The sequence below is a fragment of the Paralichthys olivaceus genome, chromosome 15 (genome assembly GCF_024713975.1).
Source record: "Paralichthys olivaceus isolate ysfri-2021 chromosome 15, ASM2471397v2, whole genome shotgun sequence".
NCBI lineage: Eukaryota > Metazoa > Chordata > Actinopteri > Pleuronectiformes > Paralichthyidae > Paralichthys > Paralichthys olivaceus.
In genome coordinates, this window is record NC_091107.1 from 6,294,957 (window position 1) to 6,311,471 (window position 16,515).

Sequence of the window (16,515 nt, forward strand, 5' to 3'; positions counted from 1 at the left end):
CATTCTGGATATTTGGATTTGTAACCCTTCATCTCGTTGGTCTGCTGCCTCCTTCCTCTTCTCTTCGCCCTTTTTTCTCCAATCTGTGCGTGTCTGAGTTACAAGTGTAATCCCCAAGCATGATGGGAATTTCACACTCCGAGATCCTCAAAAACAAACACTGTGGGAATAACTCGCGTGAGCACCGACACTCGTTGCTCTGAAAGATTTATGCAATGATAAGTGCCGATGTACTTTTAACAGTCTTTGTAATAGAGACAGATGGGAGGCTAAAGGAACAACAGGGAGGAGAGCGGAGGAGGGTGACAAAGGGTGATTCATACCTGCAGCGCGGAGTGGAGAGCAGGGAATGATTTAGTCACAAGAAGAGGAAGTGAGATTTCCCTCGTTGGGGGGAATTGGACAAACAGCTATTAAGAGAAGAAGCAGCTCGCCCCCATGCTGCACCGTCTCGTCCTCTTCTCATTGGCCCGGTGGACAGGCTCATTTTTCGCTGTTCCCCGCTGAGGGTTTCTGCCAAAAATCGTTTCAGATCCGGTGATGGAGAGACACAGGAGGGCGACCAGCGCCTCAGCCACAACTGCTGTGAACTGTGTCCACACATACACACACACTTCCATACATCATCTGGGCAGACACAGATGGACAGTCAGTCAGCTGTGAAATTCCTATGACTGCTGCGTATTTGCTCCATCGGGGGTGATACTGTAATAATGTGTGTTAGTGTGTGCATGCGTGTCTCTTTGCACCTGCACTCATGCCAATACAAACTTGTGTTATCGTTTGGAAGTGTGTACCTCCTTTCGTTTTTTCCTAATCAAATTTTTGCTGATTTTAAGCAAAGTACTAGAATTCCATGAAGCTAAACATTGTTTTTTGCTTTATGATCAGCACAGTTTACAGACATGGGTCTATTCAACACTCGCAGCTCAGATAATAATGAATTCTTGACACCAAACTTCTTGTATATCCTTCAATCCAACAATTTTAACTGGACCTTACATAGGTTCTTTATTTTTAACTTTAAACATATTTCATGATCAAAATAAAGACAGTCATGCTACCGTGACACTTCTGTGTGTGTGTGTGTGTGTGTGTGTGTGTGTGTGTGTGTGTGTGTGTGTGTGTGTGTGTGTGTGTGTGTGTGTGGAGGGGGTGTCTCGGCTTCCTGTGTCATCGTTTCCTGAATGCAGAAGCTGTTGATACCTGAGGAGGAGGTGCCACACCTCCTCATTCAAGTCTGAACACGGCCCTCGTTTTCTGTTGACACACGTCACCCTGTCCGTCTGTGTTATCTTTGCGGTCTCAGTGAGGCCGGACGAGATGGAGGGCAAGAGCAGCAGGAGCAGCAGGAGCAGCAGGAGCCCTGAACGCCTGCTCACATGTTTCCTCCACTAATAGGCAGGAGTTAAATAGGGAAAGCTGTGACCTGCATCATCTGATTATGCATGTGGAGAGTCAGTATTGGAGGGAAGGAGAGGGAGAGAGAGAGAGAGAGGGTGGGCAAAGTTTTTCTGAGCATAATTAGAGCTTGATTAGTGTTGAGATAAGCTTAGCCTTTCAAATGACCCAATTACTGCATGCAAAGAGGGTAGAGGTTATTTTTTGCATTTTCTCCTCTCTCTCTCTCTTTCTGTTTTATGTCTCTGCGTCTCCATCTCACATAAACACACACACACGTGTACGCGCTCACCCTTGTCAGAGTGGACTGTGGGTAATTTTTAATGGGCCAGCGTGTCGCGTGCTGAACAGATGTCACAGTGTTGGACCAGAGGCCGCAGCAGACAATCAGACCACTGGGAGTGTCAGGCAGTGGAGGACAGGCGCTAATTATAAAGATACCTAGATTCTCTAAAAAATAGCTATGAAGCCGGCCGACTCACATTTGTTCAACACGCAAGAAACAGTTTAAAGTGCCTCATGATAATGAATATTGATTTTTCTTTCAACTTTAAGAACTTTGCTTCCCCACTGGACAAAAGCCAGACGACAGAGGTTAAAGAGCCTCCAGTTTCTTAATATAAGCACATTAACGACGGCTATTTTCCAAACTGTGCCACATTGTTTCACTAAACCTTGACAAAGCAAAAATATGCTTTCTTCTCTATGTTGTAGTGCATCACAGTGGAACCTTCTTTGCCATTTATTTCAAAACTGCATGAAAGCAAGGACAGATCTGAAAACCCAAAATTTGCGGTGTGTTCAGGGACACATCAACATCAATTTCAGTTGTCAGAAGTCCTTGCAGTCAGTTATTATGTTTTCAAGAAACCGTAACCTAGAAAATGGATGATAAAGGTTGTAAAACAGGATCACATCAGTTTGAATGTGTCTTTTCTCCACACTCGAGTTAAACAGCAGATTTGGCCCAATTCAAAAGTAATTATAAAGATCAGTTTGTTGTAAGTAATTCCTGTTGACCAATCTAGTAATCGATTCAGTGTCATTTGTCCTAAATGATACAAAACTTCTTATTCTTATGCACTTAGAGAAAACACACATACGCCAAGACCCAGCAGTCCCCTTAGGAAACCACATTTAAATTGACTAGATCCAGTTTTTTATTTGGATTCAGTCCCCTAAACATGCCAGATCATGAATTATTCTCTGAATCAATAAAAGTGTTGCAAAACACCCTCTCTCACAATGTTAAAGAAAGTGATCTGGATCCTCACAAAAATATCCTGGATTCTTCCCTAACCCACACCACATCCTTCCACCGAGTTTTCCGTCCAATGGTTTCTGTGTAATCCTGCTAAACAACAGAGAGACAAACAGACAAACACAACCGAAAATGTAACCTTCCTTGGCGGAAATAGTTTAAAGAGCTTGTCCAAGATCATACAGGGACAAATAATACACAGTGAAAAACAGATTGAGAAGTGTATTCTCGTAGGATTGGATGTTTTTGCAGTTTTTCAGGCCACATCTGAAAGACGTTATTACAACGGCTCTGAAAACAGGATCAAAGATCAAGACGGGGATTTACTGTCACTTCTGTTTCAAGGAGACATTTGTTTCTCGTGCTTCGCCCGTTCGGACAGCGACTTGCTTGTATAAGCTTTGTTTAAATTTTTTTGGGGGGTCAGAGGAGTAAAACTTTAAATAAAAGAAACTTCCAAGACTACAAAATAGTAATTCCTAGGCCACGGGGAATCAGTGGTGCAGAGCCTGGCAGTATTGACCTGAATTGTCTCCAATATGAAGATGGATGCAATGGTTATGTACTTTATTACATGAGAGGGGAGGATTATATAGTGCAGCGATATTTCAGCTGTGTCTTTGAGGCAATGACGCCATTTAAATCTCTCATTAACTCTGCCAGAGATTTATCACCATTTGAATGAGCAATGCTAAATGATCTTTGGGATTATGCTAAGCTAAATCAACCACCAACAAGAGAGGAGCAGCATCTGTATAGAGCGTCTGAGCTACCCGTTGCCCCCCCCCCCCGCGCCCTTGTCTCGCTCGCCGCCTCCTCGCCAATTTTTGCAAATTCAACTCTTTATCTCCCTCCCTCTCTCTCTCGCTCTGTGGTTTGCTCTTTATTCTAAATCCTGACACTGCTGCTTAATTAGTGTTGTGTTGTGTCTGTATGTGGGTGTATACACGTGCACCTGAATGCACCAGATAATACACAAGTGCGACTAAATGCTTTTCTCTCTGCCAGGAGTATGCATGTGTCTTGGGTGGAATCAGTTTTCAAGTGTTTATCTGACTCACCTCACGGAAAGTCATAATAATAATTCGGGATTTCACCAGAAGTAACCGTTGTTTCCCAAGCCGAGCAGACAGACGTTTAAACACCTACCTATATAATGGTCTTCGCCTCGCTGTCATCTCCATCATCCTTTTTTAGCTACAGCCTCGCTCACTCTGCTCCCTTCTCCCTCCCACACCGCCATGCTGCGCCTCTCTCCCCTTGCCTCTGCCTTCATGTTTTAAGAGCTCCTCATTCCCTTTGACTACAATATTGCCCCATCTCCCCCCCCCCCCCCCTCATGTTCCCTGCTCTGTTACTTTCTCCCTGTGTTTGCCGGAATGAGTGGCAGGTGTCACCCCCCAACTGCCGAGCTATAAACGGAAGGCAGTTGCGACGATGGCCTGACAAGTAGCATGTGTGTGTGTTTTCTTCTCTTGTGCCTGTGTTTTTGTGTACACATCATGACTGCCGTGGAGGGACGGCGGGAAGACAAAGGGAGGGATGGATAGATCTTGTAATTGAACCCTGGCTGTGCTTGTTGAAGCTTTTGGAAAATATCAGACTGGGGGGAGGCTATGAGGAGAATTCAGATAAACAGCCAGCAGGAAACTGATGCAGAGAGAGAGAGACACACAAACACACACAGAGAGAGATTTGATTGAATAAGCAGCACTTGCTGAAATGGACAATTACTTCAAGAAGTAAAAGCCACACACATTTACTAACCCGGAGGACAAAAGGACATCATCAACCGTGTGATTAGGATCCAATCAAGCTAAAATTTAAACAGCAGAAAATCTTGGACTAAATGTTGGTGCATCAATACAATTATGTGATCCGGACAAAAGTATCTGGACGCTCCTCTACATATGATATTGTGTACTTTTAATCTGGGGATGTACTCCACACTTTTCCAACAAGGGAATATAAACTAAAACCAAACTGCCGCTGATAAAACTGTTTCTGGACACATCTGTCACTTTACTTACAACAATACAGAATTTGGGAGGACTCATTGTGCCATCAGGACAGCTGATCGGTAGCTCGCACACACTCAGGGTGAGTATTTAGCAAGTTTCAGACCGACACAGTTGTTATTTTTCCATCCAGTGCCTAAAGTGTTTAAACGGCAAATGCACTTACGCCCCGGGGTTAAATTGGGTTTTCTTCTGTTCTGCAAGTGCGTCCACACCATCTGCAAAGCATGCTGGAAGAACTCCAACTGTGTCAGCAACACAGCAACACACAATCGAGCACCCAATTGCCATAGCTCGTAGCTCAGTTTAGGTCTTAAGCACAGAATGTTCTCCCCAGAACCCTCAATGTTTGCTCTCAGCCTCAAGTTCAAGGTCCATAAAAGTGCACGTGCAAGACATCGCAAATATGAGTTCATTGCAGGCCATGATGTAAAGTTGCCACTCAAACCTGCTGCACGCTCTTTACAGTGCCATGCTCTTCATGCACAACATTAGCACTTAGTTTAGATCCAATTATAAAATCCTATAAGCCTTAAACCAAGTCCTGCCCATCAAACAGTCCATTGAAGTTGTGAGGAGTGGGATTAATGCCCTCGCTCCATAAAGTTTAATAATCAAACTGGTCCCCTATAAAAATAGAAGCACACACAAATGCATACATGCACTTCTTCTAATGGTCAAAAAATCCATCTGTTATTCATATCGCTCATCCTCTCGAGGGTCACCGAGGGACTGGAGCCAATCCCAGCTGACATTGAGAGAGGCTGGTACAACCTGAACCAGTCACCAGCGTATCAAAGGGCCGACATACTGAGACAAACACATTCACAATCACGCCTACTGTCAATGTACAGTCTTCAATGAACCTGACCCCAATCTGCATGTCTTTGGACTGTGGGAGGAAGCCAGAGTTCCCAATGAAAACCCACAGATACAGAGAGAACAAGCAGGCACTACACAGGAAGATCCCTGCTGAACCGGGATTCAGACCAAAAACTATCTTGGTGTGCGGCGACAGTGCTAACCACCACACCACTATGCCACCCTTGGTCAAGTAATCAAATTTACGAATGATGTGGCAGAAGCAAATGTGAAACAGTAAAGCTGCAGTCCACGTAAAGCTCTCCATCTGTGTTCAACAGAGCACCTGGAAAGCAAAGTTGCTATAAATAGTTAAATCTTATGGTGCTAGGTATCAAATGAGCTTTAAAGCATAATACTCTTCTCCAGAGATTCACACCAGGCACAAATCACTTTAATGGAAACTAACCTCGATTCATTTCCTATTTAACTGCAGTACACAGGGAAATGCATCACGAAGAATAGCCGGTGAAACAGATTTTTATGTACCTTGACGCTTCTTTCTGGGAGTTGTTACAGGTTTGGGGGTTGGCTTGATGCCAGCTTGATGCCTCAGCTAATTGCTAATTTGCAATTAGTTGTCTATTTATGTATTCCAGGCTGCGCTGCGGTTGCGGAGCTGCAGGCAGACGGAAAAAAATCTGCAAGAGTAAATTCAAGGATGTGCTGACTTGGAGTTCAGATGTTTGAAAACATGTTTTTAACATTTGAAAACAAGGCATCAGGATTTTGTTGTTGATGCAAGATTGGAGATTTTCCTCTTTTTAGAATCCCCTCATTTAAATACTTATTGAAACGTTGAATCCCTTTTCTCCTTTGCCTCCTAACTATAAAAAGCAGAATAACACTATCAGTGAACAGAGATGACTCTGTGCTTCACAGGGCAAATGATAAATAAAATGTTTGAACAACTAGATTCTGGTGGGAGATCTTCTGCCCCCAGTGTCAGAGCCATATGGCCGTAAGCAGCTTTTCGATCGAATATATCACTTCCATCGCTCAATCTGTGAACTTTAAACACCCACAGTTGTTCTGTGAGCAGAGATGAACCAAAATCTGCTCACACACGCAGATATTCTCCAACATATACATGCACAGCTAAGGTCGTCCATATTGTATGTGCATGTCTTATAGCACGGCAAATAACAAAAAGATAAAGGATTGGAAGGAATGAAAGGAGCAACAGGGATAAAGAAGGAAAGGATGAAGTGATGAAAATGATAAAAACACAAAAAGAACAATTTAACAGAAGCCAACAAGGGACAAGAATCAATTGTAAATGCTAATTCACACAAGAAGCGATATCACAAGTGTCGGACAGATGTGAGCTGAAGAGAAATTGAATGTTTGAAAAAAAGATAATGGGACCAGTGTGATTATTGTGGAGCTTAGAACATACACATTTGTGGTTTGTGGTTCATTTGAGATTTGAATAAATGAAACTGTGATCTTTTCCTCTCATTCTTTATGAATCTAGTCACATGTGGAGCTAAAGAGCTGTCACCATCATTTTCTACAATAATATTTAATGCATTAAAGCGTGTAGTAAAACTTGAGGAGAAAGGTTATCAAGCCATGGAAATGTACCTCAGTCAAGTGCAATCAGGTGATTCTCACTCAGACAAAATGGCAAAATATGCAAGGACAGTCACAGATACATATACACATGCAATGTACACACAGCTTATAGCTAATTAACAGACCCAGCAGGGCAGTGAATGGAGATAAAGCTGTGGAGGAAGGGAAATGTTAGCGTTCTGCAGAAAGGAGGCAGAGAAGCATGAAGCAAAGGGCAACACAGATGGACAGATAAAGCAAAGGACGAGAGAAGAGGAGGGAAAAAACTGATAGAATCAGATTGATACCCCTAGGGACTGAATATATATATGTATGTTACAGCTTATAATTATAACATTTGTCCAATCAAGCCTTATTAAATCAAGTTAAATGAACAAGGACAGGGGGAAAAACAAGGGAACTTGATGCCATCTTCAGCATATGCATCAATTATGAATGTAAGCTACTTCAGTTGATCGTAAATTCACGGTTGAATAGTCCCCACTACTTTTGCTTCTAATAATGACCCCTAGCACATACTGTTGAGATTGAATGTCATTGGCACTGCAGATATTTCAAGGTTTCAAGATTTCATTTATTACAATTTGACATGGCAGGAAAGAACAACAGCATGGAAACCTTTGAGCTGTGAGTCCTGAACTACGTCAAAACTAACGGAGCTTCTCATAATAAACAAAAGTGAAAAATTTAATTGAAAACAAAAAACAACTAACAATACTAATAAGGATCTTAAGGAATACATAGTATAAAAGAATTCATATCTTTTTTCAGTCTTTGGTCCTGAATCAAAGTACTGGACAAACAAATATTGGCCTGATGGTGGCGCTACATTAAAAGTCAAAGTATCTGCAAAGTAATGACAATCCATCATGTTGGTAAATGAATATCTCTACTGAATTTCCCCAGCACTCCAATCAGTAGTTGCATGGGAATGTCACTTATAACAAAACGGATGCTCCTCATGGTGGCGCTAGAGGAAAAGTGTGGGGATCATCCTCAGGATCCATAGAGCCATGCCAAAATAATATGATGAATTACCATTTATTAAAAGTTAAATATCCATTAATTAACTGTATTTAAGTCTAAGATTATACAGTATTGATTTGCTGTTGGTACAACGAGAGAGAAAATAGCCTGCCATGACGACAGCAGTTGTGTGTTTGTCTTTTTTTTTTTCTTGATGAAAAGGTCAGCCTCGTCAAAGACAACAGGCACTGCTCTTGTGTCCGAGACAAAATGTCACATTCTCTGTATATAGAAACGCACACAAACACACATTCTGTTAACCTGCGCATATATGGTGAGACGATCACAGAGCGGCACAGACACGTGGACCACACGGGATAATACCCCTGTCCTCTGCTGACATTTCAGAACATGTTGTTCTTTACAGAGCAGCTGTGTCACAGTCAACCTGACATCTGTCCATCACATCTGTCCATGTCACTGATGCTCTCTCTCTCACACACACGAGAGAGAGAGAGAGAGAGAGAGAGAGAGAGAGAGAGAGAGGATACATCAAACACTAGAGAGATTCAGGGCAAGAAAACAAATCAAATAAATAACTAAGAAGTGACAAAGACAATCTCGAAGCAAAACCTTATATCCACTTCACAGGCAGACGGCCATTCCTGCCTCAGCCTCCACCTTCTCTCCAACTTTCTCCATTTCCCTTATTGTGGGAATTACAGGTGTGATGCGTGTTCACTTGTAAGCAGAAGAAAAATCGATTTTCTGTCGCCTTTAGAGGATAACCAAAGGATATAACACTGTGCGGTGCGATTGTGTAGGGGTGTATAGGGGTGTGTGTGTGTGTGTGTGTGTGTGTGTGTGTGTGTGTGTGTGTGTGTGTGTGTGTGTGTGTGTGTGCTGTCTCGTTGAGATTGGTCCAAAGGAACAGATAAATAAGAGTGTGCATACCTCTGTGACAATCATGAAAACACAACAAAAGACACAAGACCGCACACACACTGCTTAAAAAACAAGCTGTTTGTGTGACTGCGTTGTGTCTTTGTTTAAATGTCTGTTTGTGGTTGTGGTGGGTGCATCTTGGTATGAAGGATTTTCAAGGTTTTTGCAAAACTTAAAAACAAAAAACACTCCCCAGAGTTTGAATTTGTGGTTTTGAAACATCTTAGGATGAAGATAACAGTCAGGGGTAAGCAAGGTTAAGGGTAAACAGTCTGGTAATGATTGAAATATATGGAAGAAGAATTGAATTGTAGAACAATACGTGAATGTGTGTGTGCATACTTGTGTGTGTTTGTCTTGTGTCAGTGTTGTAATTTGTCTGCACTGAACCATGCCTATTGTTGTCCTTGTAAACTGAGAGCAATGAGCGTTTCATTCAAGATGCTTTTGATAACGGAAGCTCTGTTGTATGAATTCAATTAATTCTGCCTGTGTGTTTCTCTCCCTCCCTTTCCCTCCATCTCTCTCAATCAACATTTGCTCTCCTCTCCCAGGTTACGGTGGGGTGGAGTTATTGTTGGTCCTGTGTGGCCTAGATCTGTCTCTGCCCTGCCCTCGCCACTGCATCTGCTACACCTCACCTAGCACCGTCTCCTGCCAGGCCCACAACTTCCATGCCGTGCCCGAGGGCATCCCCGCCCAGAGCGAGCGCGTCTTCCTGCAAAACAACAAGATCCAGCGGCTGCTCCGCGGCCACTTCTCACCCACCACCACCATGTTATGGCTTTACTCCAACAACATCTCCTACATACAACCATCCACCTTCCACGGCTTCGACCGCTTGGAGGAACTCGACCTTGGGGACAACCGGCACCTGAAGGCCATCGCTTCAGACACCTTCCTGAGCCTGGGGCGACTACACGCCCTGCACCTATACCACTGTGGTCTGATCAGCCTGCCACCAGGGATCTTTTCAGGCCTCCATAATCTCCAGTATCTCTACCTACAGGTACATGGATAACAGCTCCTCTTTATCTCTACTGCATAATGCATCTGCATCCACAATCGCATTATGGTGTAATCTGTCCATCAGCCTGGCTCAGCACTTACTGCCTACGAATTGGACACTGATCAAATGCTAGCCATTATCCTGAGTGTAGGGGAAATGTATAATTTCTGTGGTCAACCACTACAGGACAACAGCACAGAAATTGAAATCCAGCACTGAGTGTATGATTTTATTATTATTACAGAGTGGGTTTATGAGGAGATATGGTTTTATTGGTAAAAGATCTCTTCTATTATTATTGATTGAACAATGAACTGGTATTGAAACAGAGCAAGTAGGACAAAGTTACATCCTTGATTCTTGATGACATTCTTACATTATCTGTAAGAGTTTGGTACAACTTGTGACTAGATCACTGACAATCATTGGCTCCATTCCTTTAACCAAGTACTCAACTTCTAACACACCATTCGAAAAGGCAAAGAAAATGAATTCCTCTTCTTTGCAAAATGTATAAATTATAGAAATATATAATTGGTTACTCATGTTATGCTGAAACTGAGCTAAAAGCTGTTGTTACGGTCATTACAATGTTTTTTTTCTCAAGAATATATATGACTACAACGCAGGTTATTATGTCAAACTATTCATAAAAATAAGCTTCTGTTTTTTTTCCTCCCTCCCCAACATCCTGGCAGGACAACCAGTTAGAGTTTCTGGAAGATGACCTGTTCATCGACCTTCTGAACCTCAGTCATCTCTTCCTGCATGGCAATAAACTGTGGAGCCTTCGCCAGAACACCTTCCGTGGTCTGGGGGTCTTAGACCGCCTACTTCTCCACCAGAACCGAATCCAGTGGGTTGACCGCCAGGCTTTCCATGACCTGAGACGCCTCACCACCCTGTACCTGTTTAATAACTCGTTGACTGAGCTGTCTGGTTCCAGCATGACTCTACTGCCGGCACTAGAGTACCTACGGCTTAATGACAACCCCTGGGAGTGCGACTGCAAGGCCCTGTCGCTGTGGGATTGGCTGCGGAGGTTCAGAGGTTCGACTTCCTCTCTGATGTGTGTTTCACCACCGGAGCTGGCAGGGAAGGACCTGAAAACGCTTAAGAAGGAAGAGCTGCCCAGTTGCTTGTCAGGTGAGGGTCATGGTGCCCCAGATCAGGAGATGGATCATGGAGAGTCTTTGAACCACTTGAATCGTCACAGAAACCATCATAACCATCATCAGCGGCCGTACTTGCCCCACGGGGACCAATACAGCTTGCCGTCACCTTCACCCCTGCCACGGCCGCCAAAGGGAAGCCGCAGAAACTGTACCCGCCGGGGTCGCAAGGCAAAAGGGGGTCTCAATGAGATACAGGTATTACTGGAGGGGGATGAGAAAGACTATACTCCAGACGGGGGAAAATATGACCTGTCTGGAAATGGAAGGAGGAAGAACAAGTGCACCCTCAGGACTTCCGTCGGCCCACCAAGTGGGGTCCAGAGAGCTAATAATAGAGCAGGGTCACACATTTCAGATTATATTATCTGTTTCTCATCAGCCCTGCTGCTGTCACTCAGCTCTGTAATCCTACGCTGAGAAAGAAAACAGACTATCATTCAATCTCCTGAAAACCCCTGCCCTGGCTCTTAAAAAGGGGCATGTGTGTACAACTGCGTGTACACGTCTGTGTATAAAGAACAATATCCAATATCTACTGTCGAAGTATCCCTGAGGTTTTAGGGCAGGGATCATTATGAGTCAGGGAAAACAATTTATCCCATTGCTTTGATGATGTCACCAAGGGGAACAACAGGAAAACTTTGCATTCGCCTCAGTGGCATCGATTGTTCCACTGAATTTATGTGCTTATAAAACTGTACAGCCACACAAAATAAGAAGCCAATGATTCATTCAAATAATGGCAGGAACAACACACGGTTAGGATCAAAACCGTTCAAGGCTTAGTCTCTCTGTTTAGCCCTCTTGATACAATCGTGCTCTCCCAGTGCACCCTTCATCTGTCAATCACACCGAGACAAAGACACAATCATTTACTGTCACACTTTTCACTAAACAGCCCCAAAGACTCGAGAACTAAATTCTGCAAACACAATTGGCAGTAAATGGGTCATCGCATTGGCAGTAAAAACTATAATTACTAAAAATGTATGTCTACTAGTAAAGTGGTTTTACTTCCATGTCTCACAGCAGGGTTGACTCACTTTAATGCACATCTGTGTTTTGGGGTTTTAAATACACACCACTGGACTTGTAACACATCGACACAACCATTCTTCAACTACTTTTAACACTGTTCATGTTAATATATATCCTTTGCATCAACTTAAAAGCCATTCAGAACTAACCAATCATTATATGAGCCAACTTGTCGCAGCGCAAATGAGTGAGTGGATGAACAAGTGAAGATTTTAGTGTTGCTGCTTGTGTGACTGTGTGTCCACTAAAGAAACCACTAAAGCCATGCGGGTAGAATGAAGCTAGATTTGAAGAGTGCCTAATGAGAGCCAGTGGCCACTGAGGAAAAACTGTGGTGAGAGACAGTTCCATTCACTCTATGACCTCATTGGCTACAAAACAGAGGCCTCAACGAGTCCGAGTGGTCTGAAAGGTCGACTTATGCAGGCCAAGGAAAAGCTGAGGCCCAAGCCTGGCTCATGAAACTTCAGACTCCCAGAAACCGTTATGCACTTTTCTTTGTAATGCTGTGGAGGTTAATGTGAGAAAACATATAATTATATCCTTCAAGCACAGACAATTCAATCCAAATAGAGGCAGGAAGCTTTCAAATATTGGAAAAAAGGGGCCTACAACCAGGGACGAGTACAGCTGACAGCAACAATTGCAATATGTCTTCTGCAATGGTCCAATCAACTGCTAAATCTGGGAAAACAAAAAGCAGCTCAGAAACTGTGAAAGAGGGACGGACAAACTGCAACTGAAGGTTCCTGTGTGTTGAGTCTAAATCAGATGAACTTGACAATCTGTAAGCCCTGAGTGGAGAGTTGGATTTTAATGCCGCCACGTCCGAGAAGAGCGAATCTTGGAGCCCTTTCTGAGTCTTTGGATTCTTCTTTGGAAAAAATAGCAGAGACAGACAAAGGACAAAGAGGATTGTGGGTAACAGTGCCCTGAACCATGAACTGGAGCAGTTCACGCACAACCACCCGTAACAAAGCCCGATCACCCTCACAGCCTTCCTGTACCACTGAAAACAACCAACCCCCGTCTGCCAACAGCTTTCAAACCCCCAGAGCAGAGCGACACAGATGATGTCCAGACTTTCAGACCTGAGCTATTTCAGAGCAACTCACCAAAACGTCTCACATGCTCGATTACAATGTACAGACACACACAGGCCATCCAGGAACCTAAACGAGCCAGTAATGCTCAAAGTCTCCATGTTTCTTATTGCGTTAAAAATTCAAACATTCTATTTTAAAAACGAGCCGTCCTGACAGAGCTCAAAGGCTAAAAACATGACCTGCTGACAAAAAGCACAAAGATTATCGCTTCGGTTTGCTGGCGACCTAAAGCATTTGGGCAGGAATCCGAGAGCAGGGGCCACATCTGTGTGCATTTCCCGTGGAGTCCCCGCCTTTTCATGTCTATCTATCTAAATGTTGGGGGACGATTGGAAGCTTGCTACTGGTGTCACTCTGCTGACACGTAGGATTAGCGACCCCTACTGGTGAACTCGTTTGTGCTGCTGTGAACTCAGAGGTGATGTAAATTGTGTCTGTTTATTCTCGTGAGGATTACTTTTTTTTGTAAAAAGAAAAAAAAGAAAAAAAGAAGAGAAACTGATTCTGTCCTGTCTTGATCGTCCCTAAATAAATAAACAGGGAGCTGGACGGCTGAAGGTTTATTTTTTATTCAATGTGCTTATCATTATTTTTATTTTTTGGTTTTGTTTGCTGACTCATTGAAGATAAATGGCACACTGCACTGCCGACTCCTGCTCCTCCTCTTTTCTTTTCCATCATTCTATTCACTCCTGTATTTTCCACCCCTTTTCCTCACCTCTGTCTGTCTGCTCTCTCTCTGCTCTCTCTCCTCTCTCTCTCTCTCTCTCTCCATTTTCACCCACTCTCGTTGCCTCCCAACCCCTCGCCTCAATCTCCTTATTCTTTTCCTGCACTCTTCCTTTGTGCAACCCAAATGTTTTGTATGTGGTTATCAAACAATGCCAGACTCAAAAGCTGTTTATAAATAACATTAAATGGAAAGTGTCCTCAAATGGCTGAGGTGGTCTGTGTTTGTTCGCCTGCGTTTTGTTAGCGTATATGCACATCTGTCGCCGTGCAAAAGTGTCTGTGTGTGGCTAATACACAGACCTCCAAAATGAGCCCTGAGGCTGAATGATAAGGCAAAGAAAGGAAAGAAAAATGGTTAAAAAGTGGGAAAAGAAGGTAATGGAATAAGTTCGTACATTCATCTGCTGCAGGGAGGGAAATATACTCGCATTTACCAGGATATATTTTGGCCTCCTTCATGTCCTAGTTTCACTCATACACAGCAGTCTCGTATAAAATATGCATCAGAACGACTGTAAGCGCAAGCACGAACACACAAACGCACAAATACATGCAGCTGCCAGGCTGTATTAGCCGTGATGGGGCAAGGGAGGTGTCTTGTGTTAGGTCAAGGTGAGGTCAAATAGAGCACAAGCATGTGTTAAGTCCATTTGGGGTTTTTTTGCATGCCGTTCACAGTCATGTGTATGTGTTCGTGCACGGTCCTGACTGTGCCTTTGTGTGTTTGTGTACTAAACGTGCGTTTCCACCGGTGCAGCGAGTATACCCACTATCATGTCAGATCCAGCCTGACAGCCGGCCCGGGCAGCAGGAGAGGTGTGCCTCAGAGAGACAGTATCACTGCTCTGTTTGTAAAACAAAGCTGACAATTGGGAGGGAGGAAGACAAAGAGAGAGAGAGAGAAAGGGTAAAGCACAAGGAAATAAAGGCAGACAGGTGGAGATATCTGCAAAGGAAATCCATGCAGTAGTTATCAGTATGGAGCAGACCAGCAGCCAGAGGAGAGGGAGTCTGAATAGTACGGGTGGCTGCTGCAGCAACAGCACCGATGTTCAGTCAATCACGTGTGTCCCAAACAAGGCTCGGGCCACGGTTTGCATGTGCTCATCCATCTATAGACACTCTGCAGTGACAATCAGAATTTAAATTAGAGCAGTCTGCTTCCGTTAGATCAGGGAGATTTACAAAATGTCAGTCTGCTTCTGAAAAAGAAGCCCCATTGCTAAAGGCGCATTAATTATGGAGAGACCTAAAATAAAGGTACACATATATAAGAGAATGCTGAAGTGACTGCGGAGGCTGAGGGAGCAAAGATTAGTGAATAAAGGGAAAGAAGAAACAAACAAAAAGGAGCAAACTAATGAGGAAAAGAAGAAAAGCAATATAAAAGCAAGATTAAAGATGCAGCAATGAAGAGAATGATAAAGCCAGGGAGCATCTCATTAAGGAAGAAGAGGGATGAAGATAGAAACACATTAGAAAGGTAGTAAGCAGCAAAGAGAGTTCAGAAAGTTCAGAACAAAGAAAGAAAAACACATAGGGAGGGATTCAGGAAGGAAAGACTTGCAGGAATATGACAGATATGAGGAAAATGTTGGGGACAAATGAATAAGAATGAATGAATGTGAAGAGGGGGGGAAACAAAGATGAAAGAAGGAAAGGGGATAACTGCGGAAAGTTGAGAGAAAGAATTAAAAGTATAAGATAAAGACGGCAGAAGTTAAGGACAATCACAGGAAGGCAAGAAGTTCAAGGAGGACGCAATTGAGGGAGGAAAACAAGGTAGTGATGAGGAGGAAGACTTCATCCACAGAGATGCATGTATGCAGGCTTCATGATCAAAAAGACGAACAGCTCATCCACTAGTTCAGTCCCTAAGCTGAGCATCTGAAATAGCCGCATGTGAATATTTATACATGCCTGTGTTCCTTCCAAAGGCAAAGAGGCCAGGCAAAATTGATTTCTCTGTGCGAATCCCCGTGGAGTTGAGACTCAGCAAAAGAAAAGCAGGAGAGAGTGAAAAGAAAGAAATGAAGAGCAGGAGGAAATTTTGTGAAACAAGTGGAAACCTATGGGAAAAAAAGGAGGGAAATCTTTTCAGCGAAATGCAAATGTATGAAGTTTCCACCAAATTGATGCACAACGCAGGCAGAATATTCCTACAGTGTGATTTTATTTTTTACTCCGTTCAAGCGCACGGCATCCATCATGCACCAGCCCACATGGCTCACAGTTCCTCCATCAGGCTACATTAAACTCATTATGGGCTGGTATCTGATTCTAATTAGAGAAAAAAGGTCAAAATGTGAAGCAGTAACGGAGCCAGCGAGGACGTGCAGCCATGAAACCACTGGCCTCCGCTCTGCTGGGCTCCACTTGATCAGTAGCAAAAATAAAACGCTGTCTGTGCCAAATCAAAACTTCC

General features: G+C 43.4%; 1 protein-coding gene across 1 annotated transcript in view; it reads left to right on the forward strand.

The window, feature by feature from the left end:
- LOC109635755 (reticulon-4 receptor-like 1) overlaps positions 1-14,293 on the forward strand; it is a 77,911-nt gene extending 63,618 nt beyond the window's left edge. Inside the window, exons 2-3 of the mRNA XM_020097112.2 lie at positions 9,585-10,039; positions 10,738-14,293. Coding sequence (XP_019952671.1) covers positions 9,585-10,039; positions 10,738-11,631 — 1,349 coding nt within the window. The 3' untranslated portion in view covers positions 11,632-14,293. The remainder of the gene's footprint in view (positions 1-9,584; positions 10,040-10,737) is intronic.
- The last annotated feature ends 2,222 nt before the right edge of the window (positions 14,294-16,515 follow it).